Source organism: Apus apus, chromosome 1 (assembly GCF_020740795.1).
Source record: "Apus apus isolate bApuApu2 chromosome 1, bApuApu2.pri.cur, whole genome shotgun sequence".
NCBI lineage: Eukaryota > Metazoa > Chordata > Aves > Apodiformes > Apodidae > Apus > Apus apus.
In genome coordinates, this window is record NC_067282.1 from 66875757 (window position 1) to 66899565 (window position 23809).

General features: G+C 45.3%; 2 protein-coding genes and 1 long non-coding RNA gene across 5 annotated transcripts in view; 1 reads left to right on the forward strand and 2 right to left on the reverse strand.

Moving 5' to 3' along the window:
- Window positions 1-23809, forward strand: part of LOC127380607 (uncharacterized) — a 462715-nt gene that overhangs the window by 221133 nt on the left and 217773 nt on the right. The gene's annotated exons all lie outside the window — the stretch shown is intronic.
- On the reverse strand, window positions 557-12177 carry SLC19A2 (solute carrier family 19 member 2). Of its 3 annotated transcripts, none has more exons than XM_051609662.1 (6): window positions 11847-12177; window positions 11124-11729; window positions 7385-7616; window positions 4276-4468; window positions 3254-3395; window positions 557-3060 (listed from the first exon to the last, which is right to left on the reverse strand). In XM_051609662.1, exons 1-6 carry the CDS (start codon window positions 12027-12029, stop codon window positions 2935-2937), a joined length of 1482 nt encoding a protein of 493 aa, XP_051465622.1. In that variant the 5' UTR covers window positions 12030-12177; the 3' UTR covers window positions 557-2934. The 3 variants fall into 3 exon arrangements, with proteins under 3 accessions (XP_051465622.1, XP_051465613.1, XP_051465630.1); XM_051609653.1 differs by having other exon boundaries at window positions 11097-11729; XM_051609670.1 differs by having other exon boundaries at window positions 11097-11729; window positions 11975-12012.
- F5 (coagulation factor V) overlaps window positions 21496-23809 on the reverse strand; it is a 36589-nt gene continuing 34275 nt past the window's right edge. The window contains exon 25 of the mRNA XM_051609602.1: window positions 21496-23521. Coding sequence (XP_051465562.1) covers window positions 23342-23521 — 180 coding nt within the window. The 3' untranslated portion in view covers window positions 21496-23341. The remainder of the gene's footprint in view (window positions 23522-23809) is intronic.

A 23809-nucleotide genomic window follows, 5' to 3' on the forward strand; every position in this document is an offset into this window, starting at 1 on the left:
ACTTCCTCCTCCAGCCCAGCCTGTACTATCAGCTACAAGCCATCTCTTCTAGAAGCACTAGACAGGGAGAGCTTTCTAAGGCTGTCAAGCGTGGGTGTGCCAAGATAAGGAAGAAATGCTGTAAATTCCCTACGACCTCAATGTTGTAATTAGGTTAATGTAAACAGCAAGGTCCTCTTGCATGGCAAATCTGCACCTGCTCTCCCTTACAGTCACCCTCAATGAGACTGATGGTTCCTGACCAAGGATACCCTGCACCAGTAGCGAAGTAATTGTAACTTTCTGCCCCACTGGACCAGTCTGCACTGGAACTACAAAATGGTCGTTCTGAAGTGCTCAGGACTCAAGAAGCTTGCACAGAGTTCTGCAAATCTACACAAAACAGTCAACAACTATAATCTTTAAGACTTGCCTCTTTTTGCATGCTTCTTACTGTATTTTTCCTCCTTTTTGTAACAATGATGCTCAGAACAACCTGCATTAGTTAACCGCAGTATCAGCAATGCTGTGGATTAGAAAGGTATTAAAATACAAAACAAACACTGGCCACACAGGGTATCTCAGAGTATTTTTATTTAACAAAAATAGCTATTGAATTAGAAACCACCAATGTCAACATGTTTACAGAATTTCATAGGCATCGGTAATGCTGCGCACAGCTCCAGTCAGGCTCTGTAAGTCACCTCATCACCACAGCAACAACAAAGGGGACCTGAATAACATCCAGGTGTGGCTTCCATACATTAATAGGCCTGAAGACAGGTGTAGTGTAACATGCCTCTCTATTGCAGTTGCCAGTTTCATTACTTTGGTAGAAAAATTACTGTTACTGCTGTAATTTGTTAGTTAATTTTTTACTTGCTTTTAAATAACTGAGTTGTTCCCCATCCAAGATTTGTTTTCTGATTGAAAAATCTTATTAAAATTGAGCTGCTTCTTTCAGTCACTTGACATGAGTGCTGTACACCCACTCCTTGTGCCTTCTTGCACCTACCATCAGGCTGAGGATCCCAAAGGACAGGATATGCACATACTATCCCTTTCCCAGGACAGCTCATCAGCTAGCATTTCATGGCTTCTGATTTTATTTTTTTAAAAACAAAAATAGTAAAGAAAGGAATATATACAAGGGTGGCTTCAAGTTTCCATTTGAGGATAAGGCAGTTAAGTTTACGTCTGTAAATGCCAGTACAGCTGAGGCCCTCTATTTCAGGAGATGCTTTAGGAGGCAGATTGCAAACAGAGAGAAGCTTTGGGGAGCTGGTTCCCCAGAGCAGCTGATGTGGAGGGGTTCCCCAGATCCCCACATACATTAATAATTCACCTTGTGTGATAAAGGATGAGGCTTACAGAAGTAATGAGAAAGGCCATACCTGTCCCAGCCAAGACAGGAAAGCTTTCCCATCCAGATACTGTGAAGTCTCCATGGCACTAAGAGCAAGCAGTGAACCAAAGCTGCTTCTTCAGGCTCTGGCTGGAAGAAGCTCTAACCAGCACACAGAAGAAGGCATGGAGGGAGGCATACTGCATTGAATCTTCTCCCTTGCCTGTTCTCCTGTACACTTAAAATTCACCACCACCTGCACAGCAACAGGGACAGTCCACAGGCTGTTTCCACAGTATACTACAGATACCTGTTGCTGTGCTGGTTGTAGTGCCCAAGTATCCAGATGCCCACACTCAGGACAACTCCTTCCCAGTGCTGAAGCAATTTGGTAAAAATAAACTACTTTTAAAAACCAGGTATAAGGCAGGTCCCAAATTGCTTAAAGTGGACAAAATCAAATAAAAGAACTGCCCACTCAAACAATCATTGTCCTGCTTAGGTGGAAAGAAGAGGTAGATCTAGTGGATACAGAGGCACCAGAAGCATAGAGGCATTTTAACGTAAGGGGGAAACCTGACACAACGGAGATATAATTTTTCAAAGCCTGAGGCAGTCATCCTATTAACTATCATAACTGAAGGTGTCTGTTTGGTCATAGTTTTCAAAGGTCACAAAGAATAGCTGAAAATTTTGCAAGTCACCTTCCTTCTCAGTGCTATACCGACATCCACCATCCCACTGAAATAGCCCAGCCTCCGGGGTTGTGAAGCATTGACTTCTGTAATGCAGGAATCTGCAGTCCTGAAGGGCAAAGACAAAGATGTCCAAGGGGACCTCAGAGTAGTGTTTTGTCTCCCTAAAAACCCTCTAAGCTTCCTCTTCTACAGTCCCTTGGGCACAGACCTTTATGGCACAAAGAGTGCTGCTGATAGCCAATTCACCAGTGTAACAAGCATCCCCAGGACACAGTTAAGTTTTGGGAGAAGCACCATGACCAGCTCTGGTAAAACTCTGGCAGCAGGGGTGACAACAGGAACAGCAGAAACAGTACAAGCAGCTCAGGGAAGCATGTGCGTATGCAGACATATAAGTGTACTACTCCTTAAAAGTGAGTATCCAGCATCACAGGACTGGTGCAGCGAGAGCCACACTGCAAAGCACAGGCCCAAGGCCACCTACCTCCTACTTCAGGCCTGGGGCTCACCAGAGAGGTCTGTTAGCGTGGCCTCACTTCTGCCCTGCAGCAGCACTTCAATGACAGGGAGGAGCAGCTGACTATGCAATCATGAAGCTGCCTTTTCAATGGCAGCCTCCAGATGCACAGCCTTACGCTAAAGCCTCCCAAGGCTTCCATTCTTTGAGAAAAACTTGCTGTTCTTTGCTGCACATCCCATATATGCAACAGAAGAACAAAAGGCATTTTAGAAAGAAGATATTTGTTCTTACTTATGTAAGAGCTAATACATTTGCCTTCTAAAATGTGCTACTAATATAGTATAAATATGGATCAAATACCCTTAAGGTGACTGCCTTGTGAAGAATAGGCAGAGATTAAAAATCAGACTTATATCTTCATGCATAGCCACTGAGAGTCTTCACTTGGCGCACTACTGGCTTTCAGAAGATCTGCTTTGCCTCTGCTCTTGTCTTCTGTAAGCTTTAATAATACTGTATATGCCACTGACCAAGAACACCACGGAGATGGCTGCAAAGTAGGAGGCATAAATCATAAACTGCAGAGAAGAGGAAAGAAAAAAAAAGAAAAAAAGGTGGTTATACCAAGTAGTTATCAAATTTGTAGGAAGGTTAATACATGAGCTCCCTTCCTCTTCTAAAATATCAGGAATTGGCAATTATTTCTTTCAGCAAACCCTTGACTCAGAAACAGCTGAGAAGCTTTACAGCTTTACAGAGAGTCTATCATACCTGGGTGAAGATGTCCAACCCAAGCCCACTGGCATCCACAACAATCAGAGTGAGCAGAGTTTGAAGTGCTAAGGCAATGAAAGTATTGACCCCAAACACCAGGGCATATCGTTCCACACTGAGATTTGTAGCGATCTGGAACCTGGAAAGAAAGGGATGATCAGAAATATAAGGACGGGCAAAAAGCAGGGAAATGCAGGAATAGGAGGAATGTATCTGGACAAGAAGACTAACTCTTCAAGTTGCATACGTAGACTGGTCCAATATTTTCCACAGCTAAATCACCTCACACTGACAGTGTACGTCTCTAAATAGGATCAGGACAGACTGGCAAAGAAGCTAGAAGAGACCCAGAGACATCCAAAAGGCTAAAAAACACCTTTGGGAGGTCTGTGGGTTTCAGTCTTACTGAAGCATAGCTCCTGTTCAATGCAGCTAAAGGGCCTTGTCACCCAGAGAAGATACAATGCTCTCTGATCCCAGAGGTCTTCTGTTGGCAATCTCAAAGTATCAGCAGTGTGGTCCATAGCCTCCCACAGCCTTCTGACCAGAGCTCCTTTTGCAGTTACTAGTTTCAGCATCAGCCCTCATATTGTACTTGATCTGTCTTACAGCCTTTATGTATGTGTGGTTCAACTACAGCTGGGTTTTCCATCCCAAAGTGACACATAATATTGAAGACCCTTTCCTCCTTAATTATTAGAGAAAGCTGACAATATAACACTAGCAAAGCATTGTCCTCTCCTCATCTGCTAACACTCCAGCCATGTTTATGAAAAACATTCCCCTGGCAAGCAGCGCTATCTAGTATTTAGAAATAGTCACTTCAGTGTCATAAGACTTTTGAGCCTAGGCAGGCTGCCAGCCAAATATACCTCTGTGCCTCAGGTTCCAATACAACACAAACCCCCTTACAACAGATTTCCAGATTCCTGGTGGGCAATACCCTACTTAATGGAAAATACGCCAGCTTTCACACCAGCTGTAACCTCGTGAGCAATTTACATTAGAAAGATACTCACGTTGCTATTGTAATTAGCAGCATGTAGATAATTCTGAAGACAACATATGATGCATAGCACACCCAAATGTTGCGAACAGTGTCCATGATGTATACAGCAGCAGCAATAAGAAAGGAGAACATGGCAAGTGCCACTTCACCCCACATTGCCCAGGATGTTTTTATGTGACCCACGGCAAATACTGCAACAGCTCCTGTGAAAGAAAAGAAAGCATAACTCTTAGTAAGTGCAGTGGCAGCCATTTGGAAACTGTGTATTAGGAGCCGGACAGCCCCAATAGCCAAACATGATTGAGGTGGAGGACAGTAATGCACACACTTTAGCAGCTCTCCTTCATGACTTCTCCCTCACCTGGAAACCTGCTGTAAACTCCCATTCACTTTTACAGGAATGAAAAGCAACAACAACAAAAGTCAATGCTGACTGCCTCTGAAGTCTTCTCCCTGGCTTCTGAAACTCACCAGCTCCAGGACTCAGACCACTGCCACTCAGCTCTCTGCGCCTGACTGTGTTGTCCGTTTGGCTACAGAGAAACGCAAACCTCATTTCTCAAAAAGCACTCAATTATTTTGTGGCACTTTAGGAAGGATAAGTGGGAGAAAGACACCAACTACTCTGTTAGAGCTCTCTCCCAGGACACAGAAAAACCTACATTTACTGTCATCTTCATGTAGGGCTGTAAGATTAAGAGCAAAGGTCCAAATTCACATCTCCTAGGATGAAGCCTAATTGCAAGCTACAATCACACACAGTTGATTGTGCAGGAACACATTTTGCAACCAGACAATGTGTGTAACTCCTGCTGGATTTTACAAAGCGGGGGGATAAGGACAGAAGACAGATCACAAGATGGAAAGCATATGATCTTTCATGCAATTCTATGCACAGACAAGGTGTATTTCACGCACCATCACAGTTGTAACTACTGAGAAACCCAAATACATATTACAAGAAAATTCCCATTTGAAGTAGGCCTTGTTCTGCAAACAAGCTAAATAGCAAGCAAAAGCGTAATGCTGCTGCTGTGCACTGCAAACTAGACAAACAGCATACTGACAAAGGGAGGTTTACTGGAGATCTCTGAAAAACAGGACTGTATTCAGCATTTGACCACTGTACAGAAGCATTACAGTGCAGCATCTAAGCCCTTTGTAGCCCTCAGCTGGCCTGCTAGCTTAGAAATCTTTCAAGAGCATGAAGGCTCCTTATGTACCATCAATGTGTACAAGCTTGCAACCCTCTCAGGCCTCACATCAGTCTTGCAGACTGGTGAAGAAGGTAGCTATGCCAGGGGAAAGGAATTTATGTCCCCCCACTAAACTCTTCTTTCCAGTGCCTGCTGGGACACTATCCGACTGACATTTTGCTCTTTGAAAGTCTGGCTCCCCCTGTAGCAAAGCCCTGAGATGCAAAAAGAAGCTAAGTCCTCAAGCCTTCTTTCTGCTGTCTCAGAACTTTTGAAATTTGGGAAAAGTCATTCAACAACTTGCTCTGGGGATCTCTTGGAAACTCATGAAGTTGTACTCTCCCTATGTCTCATGGTTGTATCAGCCTGACACCTAATTATGACAAGATATAGAATCTGTATCCTGAAATTAAGACATCTACATCTAATTCAGTAGTTTCACAACCCAACTTGATAAAAAATTGCCACATTAACAAGAAGGTACAGGGATGCAATTAAACAGTTTGATGACCTCACTAGAAGGAATACTATTTATCTTGCTTGGGACAGGAAGGTGACAGCCACATGAGTCAGTATGCATCCACAGCTTCTCTGGGCAACCTGTTCCAGTGTCTCACCACTCTCACAGTGAAGAATTTCTTCCCAATAGCTAATCTAAATCTACTCTCTTTCAGTTTGGAAATGAAACTGGGGGGGAATAAAATGGAAAACTAAAAACTTCAATTTTACATTACTTTAGTGCCAATCACCTTTTCCAATAGGTCTATTGTTCACAGACCTTCAAAAAAGGACCTTGATATCAAAGGTGTTAATAATAGGGTATGAAGAATAATCCTCCTGTTTTTTTAAAGTCAGCCCACCTTTGGACACTGTGGGTCTCTTTTGCCCTGATAGCAATTCTTCTCCTTCCTAGGACCAAGGCAGGATTGTAGACGAAGAGAATTAATCAAACAAGAAACAAAAGCCACAGCATCATGGTAGTGGAGGAACAGTGTATGATAACATACTATTAAAGTGCAGGCTTAGAACACAGAATATGATTTAATAATTCAAGCCTTCAGAATCAAGTTGCCAACACCCAACTAACAACGGGTGATGGTACACCAGCTCCTAGAGCTGCAAAACAGCCACAGCTTCCCACTGAGCAATAAGAGGGGGCTGAGCATGCCCAAGAAAGCACTAAGCTTTTCTTCTTTGTGTACCTCGGTTTCTTTTGCCCCCAGGTAGGTGATGTCTACGGCAGATGATGGAACAATGACTCCATCAAAGACAAGAAATACACTGCAGCAACACCTAGAAAACCTCTGAAAGGGTATGTGAGCTATATTAAAAGGTATTGTCCCAGTTCTGGTAATGGAACAGTATTAAGTAAATTAATAAACAAATGTGTGTGTTGACTGACCTACGTGGCTGTTTCAAGTCAAGCAACCTCTTTCATCTTAATAGCTCTTCTGCTTAACTGTGCTGAAATGACTAAAAGTGGCTCACTGCGTGCCATGTGTGTACAGGAAACCTTCATATGTTCCCTACACTGCCAGAGAAAAAAAAACAACAAATAAACCTATAGGCCCCTTAGCTTTGAGAGGTTAAAACAGGCGTAACCCCACTGCTATAATGACAGCTGAGAACACACAGTCAGCCACATGCTTGGAGCCTTCTGCCAAATATTTCAGAGTGAAGACTGACTTGGGAGGTTCCTTTTAACACCTACACATTAGATTATAAGAACCAGGGCTGCGTGCAGCAACAAATTCAACACTAAGCACTGTACCCATGCAGGTCAGAGAAGACCCACCCCAAATGCTGGGGTTGCCTCTCCTGCATGCTTGGGGAAACAGAAGACACAATCAAACCATACTCTGGTGACCTTGAGGGAAACAAGGTGTTTCTCACAGCAGAGCAGGAGCTACACCAGAAGCTTACCTAGCAGTGTTGAGGCCGCCTCCACGGCACCATTGTAGATATCCGTGCTGTGAGAAGGCAGCACCATCTCCCACAGGCCCTGAGCGTAGTTGATGACCTGGAAGTAGCCGCAGGTGGACAATGCCCACCACACTGACCAGCAGAGCATGTTCTGGGAGGAGTAGCACTGCAGGAAGTCCTGCCAGAGATCTTTGAGCACTTTTACAATGTCTACTTTCTGCTTCTGCATAGACTGGAGAAGGAAGGGGAGAGAAATATCAGTCTTTGCTTATAAATACTTCACATTGCTCTACAAAATTGCCCCTGTCAAGGGGTCTGATGAACAGTGAGTGACAGTACCACCCTTGAACACAAACCACCACTGAGTAATGAATAAAAAGCTTCTCTATCCCACAATCCCAGCAGCTGGTCTCTGCCCTAACCAGGGCCATTCCCTTACATGCAGGGAAAGCATTCAGTCCCAGGCACCCCCTGACCTCTGGATCTCTCAAGCTGAGAGCAGTAACTGCTGGATGTTGGAAGTACCACATGAGCCACTGCAAGCTACCACAGAGAAGTGACACAGGAGAACAGAACATGATAACCTATTTGACAAGACAGGATCAGAAGCCAGTCATTCAAATGTTAAAGGTAAAAAGCATCACTGACACTTTGACACTGTTAAAGCCTGATCCAAACTCAACCAAATTTGATAGCGCAGAGAGCATAAAGGAAATGGATGAGTATATTTCCCCACAAATCAGTCGATTTTCTTCAGTACTCAGGGATTATAAATATTCAAATAAATAATTTCCTGACACTGCTCTCTACCCCTGTTAAGGCTCTGAGAGGGTGAGAGATGTTGCCTGGGGATCTGAAGAGAAATGGGGGCTCCTTACACAAAACACTGCTGCTCAAACAGCAGCTCTTGTATATACAAGCACTCTGACAAATGACAAAATATAAAAATGAAGCATTCCACTCCAAACCTTTCTAGAAAGAGCATGAAAGGAGGCAGACCTATTAAGTGGTTTGAAAAAAAATAAAAATAATTGAACATAGATAAGTTCCAGCAACAGGGGATGACAAACTAAAACTGCTTTTTACATACAGGCTGTTACTGTCCTGTTCCTAAGCACATCACGCCAAGAGCAGCAGAAGAAACAACTATGTATTTACTTTGTAGACAGCTGCTAGTTGTTTGCTGCATGCACGCAGAGTCTTTGTAGACAGGTAAGACCCTCCTCACAAAAGCATGGAATGATCAGGGTCGGCAGAGACCTCGGAAGATCTAGTCCAACCCCCAGAGCAAGAGCAGGATCACCTACAGTAGATCACACAGGAACACATCCAGATGGGTTTTGAATGTCTCCAGAGAAGGAGACTCCATAGCCTCTCTGGGCAGCCTGTTCCCGTGCTCTGTTACCCTCACAGTAAAGATTTTTTTTCCTTATGTTTAGCATGAACCTCCTGTGCTCCAGCTTGTGCCCATTGCCTCTTGTCCTGTCACTGGATACTGCTGAAAAGAGACTGGACCCATCCTCCTGACACCCATCCTTTAGATGTCTCCTCTGCTCCAGGCTAAACAGACCCAGCTTTCCCAGTCTTTCCTCTGATACACAGGGTTGTTCCACCTCAGATGCAGTACTTTACACCTGCCCTCAAGTAAGTCAGAGAAGCAATTACTCCATGTGAGACTGGGCAGAGCCCTCCAGGCCCACCCAGCATCCCTAGCCCCCATGAACTTGGAATCCCTGTAGGAACACATACAGCACTCTCACAGGACTGAGCTATCACACACTGTGCTGTTGCACATGCAGTTTCAGAGCAGTTTCCAGCCAGCAGTAGCAACTTCAGGCTCTTGGCGGTATAACCTTTCCCTGGGGAAACAGTGCAGTGTGTGCCTGGGAAAGACTGTTCTCCATGAGCAATAAAACTTCCAATATATTCTACTAAAACCCCCATAGACTAACTGACCTGAACTTCTTTTTCTATCTCCCAAAGTCTCACTGATTTCTGAGCATCTTTATTAAGCACCACACAAGCCCTACTGGTGCTTTGCCAATGGCAAAACACTTGCTCTGCCTGTGGACATCATTCCTCCAAAGCTCAACAGAACAACTTGGGAAGAGATCAGCTTGCGACAATGCAATTTTAGCAACAGAACTCCCACACAGAACGTTTCATGCAAAGCTGAAGTTTAGGTACAGAAAAAACAGGGAAGGGAATTGTCACATACATTGCAAAAAATGATTTGGCACATTCAACCCAAGCACGTGCCTGATAAACTAGAAAGACCCATCCACTTTGCAATGCTTCTTCAGTAGAGTTATTCCTACAGCCATAGGTTTTTATTCATGAAATACAGTTGTTGTTACCTTATTAAGAAGGATTATCAATCACGACATGCCAATGCTTCTCAGCTTTTAGCACTTGATATAACTGAACTCTGGATAATTATTCAAGGGTACTTGCTCCTTTTTTAAAATTTTCACCACTAGTTTGGAACCATCTTTGCTCTCACAGGAGGGGAGTAAGAAAACCAAAAGCGACAGCTAACTGATTTAAATGCCTTAGCCATTATTGGCACAGAATTTGAATTAGCAAATACGCTCCAGCATGCAAGTATAACATAGTTAAAGATGCTTTTCCTCACACAAGACTGCGCTGGATGGGGCAGGATTAGGTTCCTGGAATGTTAAGACCTTTAATTCCCAGCTGTTGCCAAAGGAAGCTGAAAGCAGCCCTGGATGCTGCCTAGCTGGGGCTTACTTGCTAAGTGAAATATCCATTAGCTGAATAAACCAACAGCCACACTTACCTTCTGGCTTGTTCTCAGAACAAGCACAACCTCCTCCTGACCAAGGAGCAAGGCTGACCTCTCTTCAGGCCCTCAAACCTCCCTACTGTCACAGGCTATCTGTACATGTGTGCTACTTGGGGCAGCGCATGGCAGACACCTGCCCTGCAGGTGACTATACACATGCACCAGGCCCCAAAATGGAGGTTGCCTGCTCCTCACCTCATGGGACCCAACAATCCCAACACTGAACAAAGGCACCTGCACGCTTGTTTCCAAAGAAGTGACCTCATTTGAGGTTATGTAGTGCACAAAAGCCACAAGTCGAGGCACTGCCTTGGTGCTCTTGTGGGCTGCATTAAGCTGTTATTATGTAGAGGCATTTCCTACAATTTATCCATATCCTGTCTACTTATAACTAATCAATGGCAGCCTGTAAGTGCTCTACTGCAGTTTCCATCCTGTACCAGTTTGCTTCCAGGATCATAAGATAAAACCCAATTACTACACAGCTTATTACAGCACAGCTTGCACAACAGTTTTAAGTAACAACTGTTTTCAAAGCTTGAGTGCAGGAAGAATTGTGTCTCTTCTGCAAGTCTCAGGGCACATCCAGAAGGACACGGAGAATTTGGACGTACACAGAATTTTTAGTGCCCCAGAGACATCCCTTGCTTTGTACCATTGAATGGCAAATTGATGCCCAGAGAATTTTAATCACAGCCTTGAGAGACACGCAGACCCAACTTTGGAAAAACTAAGGAGCAACCTACCATGCTCAATCAGCAGTAAAAGCCTGAAATAAGTTTTCCTGTGCCATAAATAAGGAAGCTGGCTAAGCAAGGGGATACTTTTTACTGTTGAATGTGACATCTCTACTGCTGTGTATATATATGCACGTATGCATGCATAACAACCACATCAGTATCGCACCTTCTGCTTATGTAAGGCACAAGTCACCTGTTTCTCTGCTGAATGATCCTCCCCATTTAAGGGAACTTTTGTCTCATCCTCCCAGCCAGGTGCCCTCTGCACGTTGGGATGATCCTGGACAGCCGATCCATTTTTACAGTCCATGACTTTTATTTCCAAGCTGAGCTGCTGATTTGAGACGTGGTGAAAGAAAAGGCTTTTTTGTGGCATCGGCAGGAACCACGCCGTGCCAAAGGCAATGGATATGCTGGTTAAGGTGATAACATTCAAACTGAACAGGGACCATCCTGCCACCGACACAAGGACCTGCCCGGACACCGAGCCCACCGTGTAGCCCACCAGGGTGGCGCTCCGGCAGTAGCTGGTGACCTTCTGGTAGAGGTTAACATCGACGACGCTGTAGATATAGGAGTAATAGGCAATGTCGGTGGCAGTCCCCATCCCGTAGAAGAACTCGAGGAACTGGATGGCCCGCAGCCCCTGGGCGTACAGCAGCATGAACCAGGTGACGATGAGGCTCAGGCCCTGCAGCAGGACCACGGGCTTGTACCGCAGGTAATCCGTGGCCAGGAACACCGGGAACAGCAGTGCCAGGTAGGAATAAGTCCACACCGGGTAAATCTCGTTAAACACCTGAGGGGAGGAAAGAGACGGCGGTAACCCCCGGTAACCCCCAGCCCCCACCTACTGCAAGGAAAACGCAGACACAGACACCCAGGCCAGGGCACAAGGTGCCCGGGGCGCCGGTACCTCGGTCTCGGAGAGGTTTTTGTACGGTCCCAGGAGGTAGGGGGTAAGGAAAGGCTCCGAGGGCCGCACGCTACAGAAGAAGCCGTAGGCGCACAGCAGCAAGGTGGGCAGCGCCCAGCAGCACCCACCGCCATCAGCCCGGGCGGAGAGCCGCGCCGGCCGCCCCCCCCGCGGCCCCGCCATGACGGGCCAGGCCGGGCCGGGTCCGGGCCGGTCCGGAGAAGGCCCCCGAGCCTGCCGGGGCGGTGGGGGTGGCGGCCGCGGGCCCGTCCCGGGTCACCTCCCGCCGCCGCCGCCTCCCAAGGCACCTCAGGCGGCCGGCGCGCGGCGCTGCCGTTACGGCCCGTTGGCCGGCCCGCGGGAGGCGGGGCTGAGCGCTGCCCTCCCATTGGGCGCCGCCGCCTCCTCGCGGCACGGCCGACCAATGAGGGAGCGGGGGCGGGAGGCCGGGGGGCGGGGCCTTGGCTCCCTCCGCGGCGGCCGCGGGCGGCCCCTCCGAGGCGGGGGTGGGGGGGGACGGGAGGGCTGCGGGGTGTGGTGCGGGCTGGGGTGGGCGCCGAGAGCCCGGCTGAGGGGGGAAGGCGCAGGCGGCGTGGCACAGCTCCGGTCACGGCTGAGGCCACCCCCGCAGGGTCACTCTTCCCTGCGGAAATTCCCCATTTCCCGAGGGGCAGGCATCAGTCTCCGCTGAGAGCCATGCGGGCACAGCAGCCCTGTGCCTGCCTGCTGCGCGGGGCTCGCTCTTTCTCTCCTGGCCCAGCAGCATTCCGCTGCTGGCTTCTGGCACTGCCTTCCCTGCAGCGAGGTGAGGGCTGGCAGCACTTCTGTGGTTTAATAAAGGCTGCGCCTTGTCGTCTGAGCAGAAGAAACACTAGACAAGAGGGGAAAATAAAACTCTTGCCTTCAAAGTAATGATCTAAAGCTTTGCTCAGGATTACTACGCTTGGAGCTTTGCCAATCCTTCTCTGAACTACCTGTTGTTCTGCTACGCAGTCTGTCCCTCGCTGTCTTCCAACCTGCTTTGCCTTTCCCTCTGAGCCGCTCCTTTAATCTCCACCACGTTGCTGCTGCCGCTGCCAGACCTTTCTGCTTCGCACCTGCAGTCCGTGCTCCACACTGGCTGCTGCTGCCGCAGGAAGGTCACAGCAGGGGTCGGCTCTCCCACCTGCGCAGTCCCGCGCCCTGCCTCCCAGCTGGGGTCAGTGCTCAGGGAAGCAGAAGAAAAGCCCTCAGAAGGCACCTGGCTATGCGCAGTTGGGTGGGCGAGAACAGGTTCCTCAGCCCCAGAGCAGGTTTCCTTGTTGCGCAGAATTTCATTACCATCTCCATCGTCATAGCTTGGTAAATTAAGCACAGCTACGGAAGTTTTTGGGGCCGTAAAATTACTCGGCTCTCTGTACAACTGTGGTGGGTTTGCATGGCAAGGTTTGGGTAGCGGGGGGGCTAGAGGGGTGGCTTCTGTGAGAAGCTGCTGGAAGCTTCCCCCATATCCGACGGAGCCAGCTCCGGCTGGCTCCAACACAGACCTGTTGCTGGCCAGGGCTGAGACCGTCAGCACATCAGCAGCAGTGGCAACATATTTAAGAAAGTGGGGGGCTTGCAGGGAGGCCTGCACAATTGCAGCTGGAGAGAGGAGTGAGAACGTGTGAGGGAAACAACTCTGCTGAAATCAAGGTCAGTGAGGACCGAGGGTGGAAGGTGTCCCAAGCACTGGAGCTGAGATTCCCCCCAAGCCCATGGTGAAGACTGTGGTGAGGCAGGCTGTCTGTCCTCTTGCAGCCCACGGAGGTCCATGGTGGAGCAGATACCCACCTGCAGCCCGTGGGAAGGACAGGTGGATGCCCCAAGGAGCCTGTGGGAAGCCCATGCTGGAGCAGGCTTCTGGCAGGGCCTGTGGCCCGGTGGAGAAAGGAGCCCACGCTGGAGCAGGTTTGCTGGCAGGACTTGTGACTCTGTGGGGGACCCACACTGGATCAGTCAGCTCCTGAAGGACTGCACCCTGTGGAAAGGACCCACAGTGGGGCAGTTTTTGGGGAGCTGCAGCCCTGGGAAGAACTCACATTAGAGAAGTTCATGAAAGACTGTCTACAGTGGGAGGGACCCCACGCTGGATCAGGGGAAGACTGTGAGGAGCCCTCCCCCTGAGGAGGAAGGAGCAGCAGAGATAACATGTGGTGAACTGACTGTAACCCCCATTCCCTGCACCACTTGGGGGAGGAGAGAAAGAATTTGGGAGTAATGTTGAGCACAGGAAGAAGGGAGAGGTGGGGGGAAAGTGGTTTTAAGATTTTCTTTTATTTCTCATTATCCTACTCAGATTTGATTGCTAATAAATTAAACTCGTTTCCCCAAGTTGATTCTGTTTTGCCTGTGACAGTAACTGATGAGTGATCCCTCCCTGTCCTTGACCCATGAGCCTTTTGTTACATTTTTCTGTCCCCTCTCCAGCTGAAGAGGGGCACTGAAAAAGTGACTCTGGTGGGCACCTGGCATCCAGCCAGAGTCAACCTGCCACAAAAATGCAGCTAAATATTTTGGTCCTTTATCATCTGGCATCAGTGGTTTGCTGCTTTCTGGCTATATTCTAGTAAAATTTCCTTTCAGTTGCTCTCAGGCTGCTGCTTCTCAGTTTCCCCGTGTTTGTTTGGGGTTTTGCTGGTTTACTAAAAAAAAAAAAAAAATAAGAGAAAGACAACAATTGCCATTTCATCACACTTTAGCTTGAAGGAAAACTCTAAATAGAAAGAATCATCTCCCGTTCATACTGTCATCCATCTCTGCTATTTGCAAGGAACTACTGATCTCTTAAATGAAGAGAGGTAGAGTGAAATGAGCTGAAATGGCAACTGATAAATTGCCATGGGGAAGTGAACAGAAATGCACGATGCTCTCTCACTTAGCTCTTAGCAGCCCCTCTGTTCTGCTGGTGTGTGGCTCAGCAGCAGGTGACAAGAGGTCATGGCCTGCTATCAGGAGGTGTAGTGCATCATCTTACTGATCTGGGTCATTGCTTCATGCTGAGCAGAGGTGGGAGGAAAGAGTCAAACCTGGGAGTTCCCGTAGCACGCCCTGCCTAGGGGCAGCAGTTCCCACAATTTCCAGGCTGCTTGCAGGATCTGATGGTGGCCTTGGTCCTTTCCAAAACAGCAGTCCCTAGAGTTGTGCTGCTGGAGCTCAGCTGCTGTTTTCCAGGGGACCGGCTGAGGTAGAAAGACTTACATCAGCACAACCTGTTTCCTTGAAGCAATACACAGTCAGCCAGGCAGGCAACCTAGATTTCTCCTCCTAAAACTGCATAAGAAAAAGAACCTGCAAAGTTTCAATTGACATGCTCCAGGTTTTTTCAGAGTTTTTTTTGTTCTCAGAAGAACTCACCTTATTTTGTTTTCACAGAATATTTTCAGCCTTTGCAAGCAAGATGAAATTTTATTCTCTGAATTTTTACTTCTGTCTTTCCTTCCCTAGCCTGCCATTTTTTTCTCTCCTGACTACTCTACTAGAATAAGTAAGGTAAAGTTAAAGGTGTTTGATAGTAAAGAAAAACTTCAAAACTTCCAGTAATTTTTCCAAGATGAAAGACATAAGCTGTGCAAAACAGGGTTTCTCACACTTTCCTTCCTTAATCTCACCTGCTCCCTTCCTCTCTCAACAAGCATACACCTTTTTTCAATGGAAAGAAAAGCAGAGTAATAGGAAGTTTAAAAATAAAGAAATAGGAGTAGGGCAAAAATTCCTACCCTTTGACTGTATGTTTTTTAATCCCAAAATGAAAATTACTTTATAATTTACATTAGTATTAAATAAATGACTGTTTTCATCCCAAAGCTATGTATTTGTTAATATCTAGCTTCCCAGACAGGTGATATGAAGAGTATTTTGAAAATCTCTATATTCTGCACACAATGAAACCATATTTCAGAGAAAATAATTCTCTTACCAGAAAGATTTGACCAGTTTGAGTGATTGCTCCTACCCTGAACATTTCCACAGAAATAGTATTACATGGAAATAACTATAAAACCTTTCAGAACCAGAACAGCCTGTACAAGTTTGCCAGAGAGGCACCTCCTGCACATGTGTGATCTGAGCTGACCGAGTGATGGTTACAACATGGATGCTCTGTGTGATGTCTTCTCTTTGCAGACACAACTCTGGCTTCTACATCTCCTTTCCCATTGATTAATGTTTTATCAAACAACAGAGCTCGTGCAGTAGTCTGGACAAAACCCCTCTGTGCTGGGTTACTTGACCACTCAAAACTGCCTGCAGAGAGTTTGAGTTTCCTCAAACAACCCAGGGCTGTTATCCGCTAGAAGGCTTACTTGCTGGCCAGGGAGCATGCTGGCTGTGTTTTCCTGCTCCTTTGTTCCATAAGGGGAGCTGAAACCTGCCTGTACTTGCCCAGAAATCCTCAGATTTTCAGGTCAATCTCAGAAATTGCTGCAGGCACTTTGGAAGAAAAGGATTGCACTAAGCCTCTCAGTAGGGCACTGTTGCTGCTTTCCTTAGATGACTAAGAATACTTTTTTGTCTGAACCTAGGGTGGAATCACCCCGAGGATGCTTGAGTCAGCATGAGATCCAAGCAACTCATCTAAATGCACACATCATTCTCAGAGTCAACAACATTTTAAGGTCACTTCATATCTACACAATGAACTCTGACAGGTTTCACCCAAAAATGCATCAGAGGGATGAACTGGTAACCAGTTCCAGCCTGCAGTTCATTGTGGAGGAACTTAGAAAATACATGTGCAAGAAAAGTTATTTTAAAGTGTTGCCAAGCTGTTTGGAGAAAAGCTTCTGTAAGTTAAAAACCTTACGTGTTCTCATGAAGCCATTCTTCAGTGTCCTCTCACTATGTGAGGGCACTAAAATGGTACAAATACCTCAGCAGCTCTCAAGTAGGAGGGAGTAAAAAAGATCTGTCTTTTGCTCAGCACAGAAAGAACAAAGGAGAAATGTTAGCAAATGATTTTTTAATTATTATTATTTTGGCCATTGTAATTAATTTGGTGAAGTAGACTCTATTAACTAGTATATATATATTGGAGTGAAACAGAAGTAGCAAGAACAAAAGCCAAATGACTTCTGAAATAAAGCATAATTGGTGTAGAACAATCCCTCTGGTTTGCAGTTGGCGGCAAGAACAGAAGACTGGACGAAACCTTAAAGGTGTGTCTTCTAGTTCCCCCCTGACTGATGATTCAATCATTTGTGGGCTCTGAACAGAAGGCTTACAAATATGCAGCCACAAAAGGTTAATTTAATAACTCTAGCACTGATTGCTTTATTCAAATAGCATGCCTTGATTTCTGTTACTTCCTATTCTCCATGAGTTTCTTAGTTCCAGACTTCTAAGATATTACATGTGGAGTAAATACAAGCCCAAATTTCAGATAATAGCTCTGTCCTGCAAGCACAGACATTGTGGTTTCCTGGCATCAAAACCAATGGAACAAGGCAATTTCATGGGAGGGAAGAATACAGTGGTTTCCCTTATCAGGACCTCAAGCAGTAAATTACTGTGTTTTTTAAAAAAAAAAAACTTTAGAAAAGACAATGGAATTGACTCAGCTTCTTGATCACTTCTTAATTCCTTTACAATTCCTTCCTCTCTTCAAAAAATAAAGATGTATACATTCTGATAAAATATTATTTGAATGCCACAGCTTTTTTGGAGCCATTCTGTCTTTCTGAGAGCAAGAAAACTCTCAGGGGTGTGTTGGAATTTTGTATTTTAGAGAGGTGAAGGGAGGGTCAGCAGTCATTGTCAGAAATGTATTGGTATAATCTGATCAATTGACTTTGCCTTGTAAGAAAAGATCCCTTGCCAAAAGAATGCAACAGCTCTTCTCTGTAGCATGGACAGAGTGCATTTTCAACTTCTATTTTACTATACACTATCTGAAGTCCAACTCCATTTCAACACAAATTACTATTTTTTATTTTTTTGAAACTTGTTCTTACCTGTAGTCCATGCCTTGATGTCCACAAATTCCACTGTGCATCTCCTCCAGTGCTGCCTTCATCATCTCTAGTTCCATACATGGTAGCTGTTGCGTTCAACAAGACTTGTAAACCAAGTATGTTCCAGAATCTCTGTGTATGTGTGTGTAGGGAAAGCAGCACTGTGGTTTACTAGAGCACAGCTGATAGAGAAAGCAGTGTAAAATCCAAGATATGAAGACCTACAGAAGGCTTAGCACAAACAGCAGCCATCTCTCTGAAGTGTAGGGGTGGTTAGGAGGCAGGCTGCCATTGAAAGCCTCTGGCAGTGAACTTCCCTTACGGCCTGCACACCACGGCAGGCTCTGCAACTGACACAACCCAGGCTAAGGCACACAGCCAGTGGAAGCAAGGCATTTCTGGCTGAATTTGTGGAATCACTTGCCACAGGACGTCAGGTTAACTCTTGGTCTCAGAGGGATCACTTACAAGCACTACACATTTCTGTTATGGACATAATATTTAAAATATATATTGCAGTCAGCTATATGGGGAAAAAAATTGAGAAGTCACTTAAGTCTGCTACAAATGGGGACACTGGTGGACAAATTTTCATGGGAAGTGCTAAAAGAGAGTATAGTACCAGTGTTACAAAGAAGATCAAGCAGTGGATCAAGGAGACCTACAAGAAACATGCCTTTTGCTTTCCTTAAATGTAGTAGCATATAGGTCAATCTGAATTACTTGGTGCTTTTAGACATATCTAGGTCACAGTGGGCTTGACATGGTATTGCTCCCATTAGCAATGGTGTTACAGATGTGCCAAGGAACCCTGAGAATGATCCCATGGATTGTTTTGGAGAGTGCTGCACAAACATTCAAGAAGATGGAGTCCCTACCTGGAGGAGATTATTATAATTACAGTGTGATGGAAGCACTGGGTGTAACAAACAAATGGAGAACGGGGCACAGTAATGATAGGTGGATAAACTGGTTGAGATGTACAGCTAGCATGAATAAATGTAACAAAATATAGGAGCGAGAGCAAGAAGATGAATATTTAACACTGATTAAGTGAAACCAACGACTGACACAAAACTGCAGTTGGTCACCCCAGGACAGTGCTGCATCTTATTTCTATGGTGCTAAATAATAAGATACTAATAAACAGTCTTCCCTAGCACATATATGGGCATGGGCACAGCCCTTCCCTTCCTCCCTCAGATGTGTCCAATAAATCTTTTCCCATTAGGAAAGATACCCCATAAACATCGGCGCTTTTGAAGCTGCAAGCCCCCTTTTTGCCCCTCAGCAGAGTCCTAAAATCCTGAACAGCCCACCAGTATTCGTGGCCATTTCAGGGTGTAGTGGGAGGTGTTCAAAAGGTTGGGCATTTGTCCGGAGTTCTCAGCAGATTCCCACCTGATGCTTTTTTCTGTGGAGTTCTCCTGGAAGTTCATAGGGGCATGCTTTTGCCAAAAATGCTCAGTGTGTCTTTAATATGTGAAGTGCCCCAAAGCTCAGATTCACCTTCACATCTCTGCTGATGCACAGTTCAAGAGGTTTCTGCATGAGGAACACAGAAACATGACCTGCATTGACTTTAATCCATGGGTAATACGCAGCTTTGTGTCTCCATTATGCTTTGCTATGCCGGTGGTGTGGAAGGAACCACCCAGTTTGCAAACTCCTGGAAACTAACCCCTGCAGTACAGGTGCTATGGTCAGAACTAACGGCAGAAAAAACTGGCAAAAACAGAAGTTACATCTACTCCACACGCAAGAGGTGTGCCTACTCATTCCTAAAAGCCTGCCTGAATTAGCTTCAGACTTTACAGGGCAGCCTGTACAAACCCATCTGAATACTGGTCTGATGTGTCAGGGTCTAAAGAAACTACCGTGGTGCTGCCACCAGCAGCTGCTGGTGATGGTACAGCCAGCACCTCTGGAAAGGAAAAGGAAACAACTTGGTGGCACCCAGCGAGTGAGGCACGAGACATCCATATGGTAATTGTCAGATGCAGATGGTCAGCTTCGGGCACCCTGAGGCCTCCTGGAAGCGGGAATGAGCGTTAGGGGGCAGCAACTCCATCATAATGCTGTTTGAGGCTAACAGGAGTCAGCTTTGGACCTTTGGGTCCAAAGGCCAGATTTGTGAGTGAAGAAATTACTGGCCAGATGGGAATACTTTGAACTCTGGCACCACGTTTCTCCCTCGGAGCTTGTGTTTGCTAACCTCCATGTTGTGATATGCACCTTTATTCTGTAGCTTAAGGAAACTGCAGGAATCCTTGCTCTCCTTGTGTATTTTGCAACTTGCACAGGATTTAATTCCACAGTATGTAAAAGGTTGTGCAAGACCAACTGTTTTAGCTACAAAATTCCAAAAGCCTTGGCAGATTCAATCTGAGCTGCTTCATAAAATTGATAGAAGTTCTTTGTTTTCCAGTAATCTGCAGCCTTACTAAATGTCACTTATTTCTGGTTTGGCAGATATATTTTGGTACAGACATATTTTCACACCTTCCTTGCTGTAAGCATGGATGGAGAACTTGTGCCCCCGTTTGCATTAGGGAATACTTTGGGTACCTGATTTGGCTGGGATAGAGTTAATTTTCTTCGTGGCAGCTTGTATAGTGTTGTGCTTTAGATCTGTGACTAAAACAGTGCTGATAGCAGGTATATCTTCACTGTTGCTGAACAGTGTTTGCACAGCACCAAGACCTTTACTTTTTCCCACCCCGCCCCACCAGGGGGTTAGCTGGGTGTGGGCTAGAGGCTGGGAGAGGACACAGCTGGGACAGCTGACCCGAAGGATATGCCAGATCTTATGCCATGTTGCTCAGTGAGAAAAGAGGAGGAGGAAGGGAGGATGTTCAAAGTTACAGTGTTTGTCTTCCCAAGTAATTGTTAGGTGTGCTGAGGCCCTGTTTGTCAGGAAGTGGCTGAGCACCTGTCTGCCAATGGGAAGTGGTGAATGAATGCCCCGTTTTGCTTACAGATGCAGCTTTGCTTCACTTATTTAACTGTCTTTATATCAAATCCCAACTTTTTATTGCTCTTCTCCTTCCAGTCCTCTCCCCTAGCCTGCTAAGGGGGAGCAGCAAGTGACTGAGTGGGGGCTCAGGCGCTAGCTGATCTCAACCCACCAAAGTCCTTTTTGGTGTCCAACAGGGGGCAAGTGAAATTTGACATTATAATAACATCTGATGAGAGCCTGCTAGGCAGAATTTATAGCTGTTAAACTGTTAATTGGCAGAGTCCTGTGCTTGCTTGTCTTACTGTAGGTCAGAGTCTGGAGCATGTTAGTGGCTGTTTTAGACTTTTGCTGTTTATTGTAGCACTTATCTTAATCAGCTGTGCCAGGGAACATTTTGTTAGCAGCAATGGCCACATGCCTAGGTTGGCACTGGGCTCCAGCACTGCTGCTGTTCATGTGCTGCTATACTGGACTTACTGGAACACCAGCATGTTATGGAGTTAATTTTCATCGCTGCAGCCCATGAGGTGTCCTGTTCTGGATTTGTGGCTAAAACAGTGTTGATAATGCACCAATATTTTAGCTGTTACTGAACAGTGCTTGCACAGTGCCAAGGCCTTTTCTTTTTCCCACTCTACCCTGCCAGGGATTGGGCTGGGGTAGACAAGAGGACAGCAGATCAAAGTCCTATCCCTTAGGAAGTAGAAGCAAAATCTCCAGCTTGTAAAATTGATGCAGATGTATTGAGCCACGCACCTGGAATCAATTTGGCATTAGGCTAACTTTACATAGAATCATACATACACATATATATAAAGAGTTACATATTTAGTTATCTTTGAGCTCACAACCTTCTTAAACAAACAGTTGAGCACTTAACTGCACAAAATCCTGGTTCTGCTGAGGTTAGCAAGCATGTTATCATGTTTTCTGACTCTAAAGTTTACATATTTTCTTTTTTAGTGAATATGGCTTGTATTGCAATTTCATGGCTGCATCAAACAAAAATAAAGCACTATTATAAAATATTAAGAAACCAATCTTTTAAGACGGAGTAGTTATTCATACAGTTTCACCATTTGAAATTAATTGTAATTCGCACTGAAAATTCCCATCAAGCTGAAAAATCTCCTTTCACCATGCAAAATTTCACTAATGATTACCAAAGAGGTACTACTGTCAAAGCAAATAAAATAAAATGTTGATGTTTTTCATGCTACAATATTATCTTTATTTCCCAGTAAAAAATGACAACAGTTTGTGACATTATAAAAACGGAACTTTTTTTTTTTTAAAAACACCTCTTTTTTCAATCCAGTTCTATACCTTCATTTTGAAATGCAGAAAATAATAACTTGGCTAACACCACACAAGGTTCAAAGAAAAACTACTTTTAAAAGATCCACCCTGCTGAATGGTACCTAGTGTGAGAAGTGAAAGTTCTGCAATGAAACAATTTACAAGATAGAGGCCAAAAACACTACTGAAAGCTTAGCTAAAACTCTGCTGCAATAATGAGCTCAGGGACTGTGTATATATTTTCACTTGATGTAGCCATTCTGGGAAAAATCTGTTCATGCTCTGTGCACAAGAGTAGTTCCATTATTGAAAACAATGGCTGAGCTAAATGGTAACAAAGATGCAGATGTTTCTATTACCCAGTTTCATCTAATCCTCCTCCGACACCACCAGGTTGTACTCTCACTGAACAGCTACTGTTCTCAGTGCCTTCCTATTAGAAGGAGCTCCTTCTCTCCATGATCTAAAACTTTGTATGGGATTAAAATGTCCGGAGTTCTGGATTCCCACTTTGGTTCCACTGTTGCCATTCTACAACCTGCCATAATCTGGGTTAAATCACTTCCCTTCTCATTTCTGCAAAAGAAAGATGTTGCCGACTCCTCTGCTTGCCAGGGCACCAAAGATGAACTATGTTAAATCCACAGCATTTCAGGTGTGCTGAGTACGTAAGAACCAAAATCAATAACACAAACCCACATTCTCCAAGTAGGTGTTGCTCACACCTCAATGCTGAGATGTGTTCTACCTTTGCTGCAGCGTAGATGAAAGACATGTGGAGGTGAGGCCACCCCTACGGTCACTTCTTGCCAGGGCATTGCTGGAATGCAGCACCACAGCTCCATATCTGCACTGGTTTTCCCTCTCAACCCTATGTCTGGAGGACATCCACCTGCTGCAGCTTTCTATTCCTCCTGTGTGCTGCAGAAGCATTACAAAATGGAAATAATCAGGGGTCAGAATTAAGGCCGGAGTCTCCATCCCTAGGAAATTAGAATTTAAAATTAAGTGAAAAGTAAGACAGAGTATTGGTTAGAATGAAGAAGTGATAGTACAAATCAGAAGGGACTGCTATTTCTTCCCAGAGAATAGAAGATATTTTCTAAAGCATGTATGTGTAGGAATGAAACATCCACTAGGGAAACACCTCAATTCTTGCTGGCAAACACTGAAGTCCTTTGAGGAAAGCACACATCCAAACTACTAAGTATGATTCTTTTGAGCATAAAAAAAAAGCAGTGTTGTTCTGCATGACAATTGTTGAAAGGTTAAGAGCTCCCAGTCCTTTTTACAGCCAGACCCCCACCAAAATCACAGCCATAGAGTTCCACCCGAAGGGCAATACCATGATACCATGTTCTTGGAACGATGCGGATAAACCTGGACAGGATTGGTGGGTTCAAGAAATGCTTGACATGCCCATTGCTGTTTTCATTACCCAAGAAAATCTGCAAATACACAAACATACAATTAGCTAAAAGGCAACACTTAAAACCCCCTGATTTTTCTTTTTAAACAGGTTGCATAAGCCATCCAGGCTAGATGGCCTGGCTCATTTATCATTTTAAATAAGACTATATCCAGTTTCTTCCTAAAATGCTGGGTCAAAGCTGGTTCTGGTCAGCAATATCTGAGTCTGAATCAATTAAACTGCCTCTGTGTCCATCCACATCACTACATTTGCCATTCTATTTTGGTCGGATTAAAAATAAAATAAAATAAAAATCAAACTTCCC

Excerpts from the sequence above, each read along its gene's own strand:
- SLC19A2 (XM_051609653.1), bottom strand. The coding sequence starts at position 12,029 with ATGGCGGGGCCGCGGGGGGGGCGGCCGGCGCGGCTCTCCGCCCGGGCT. Across the intron at positions 4,469-7,384 it reads GGCGGCCTCAACACTGCTAG|GAGCTGTTGCAGTATTTGCC; the intron begins GTAAGCTTCTGG and ends TTTCTTTCACAG. Across the intron at positions 3,396-4,275 it reads CTGCTAATTACAATAGCAAC|GTTCCAGATCGCTACAAATC; the intron begins GTGAGTATCTTT and ends CTTTCTTTCCAG.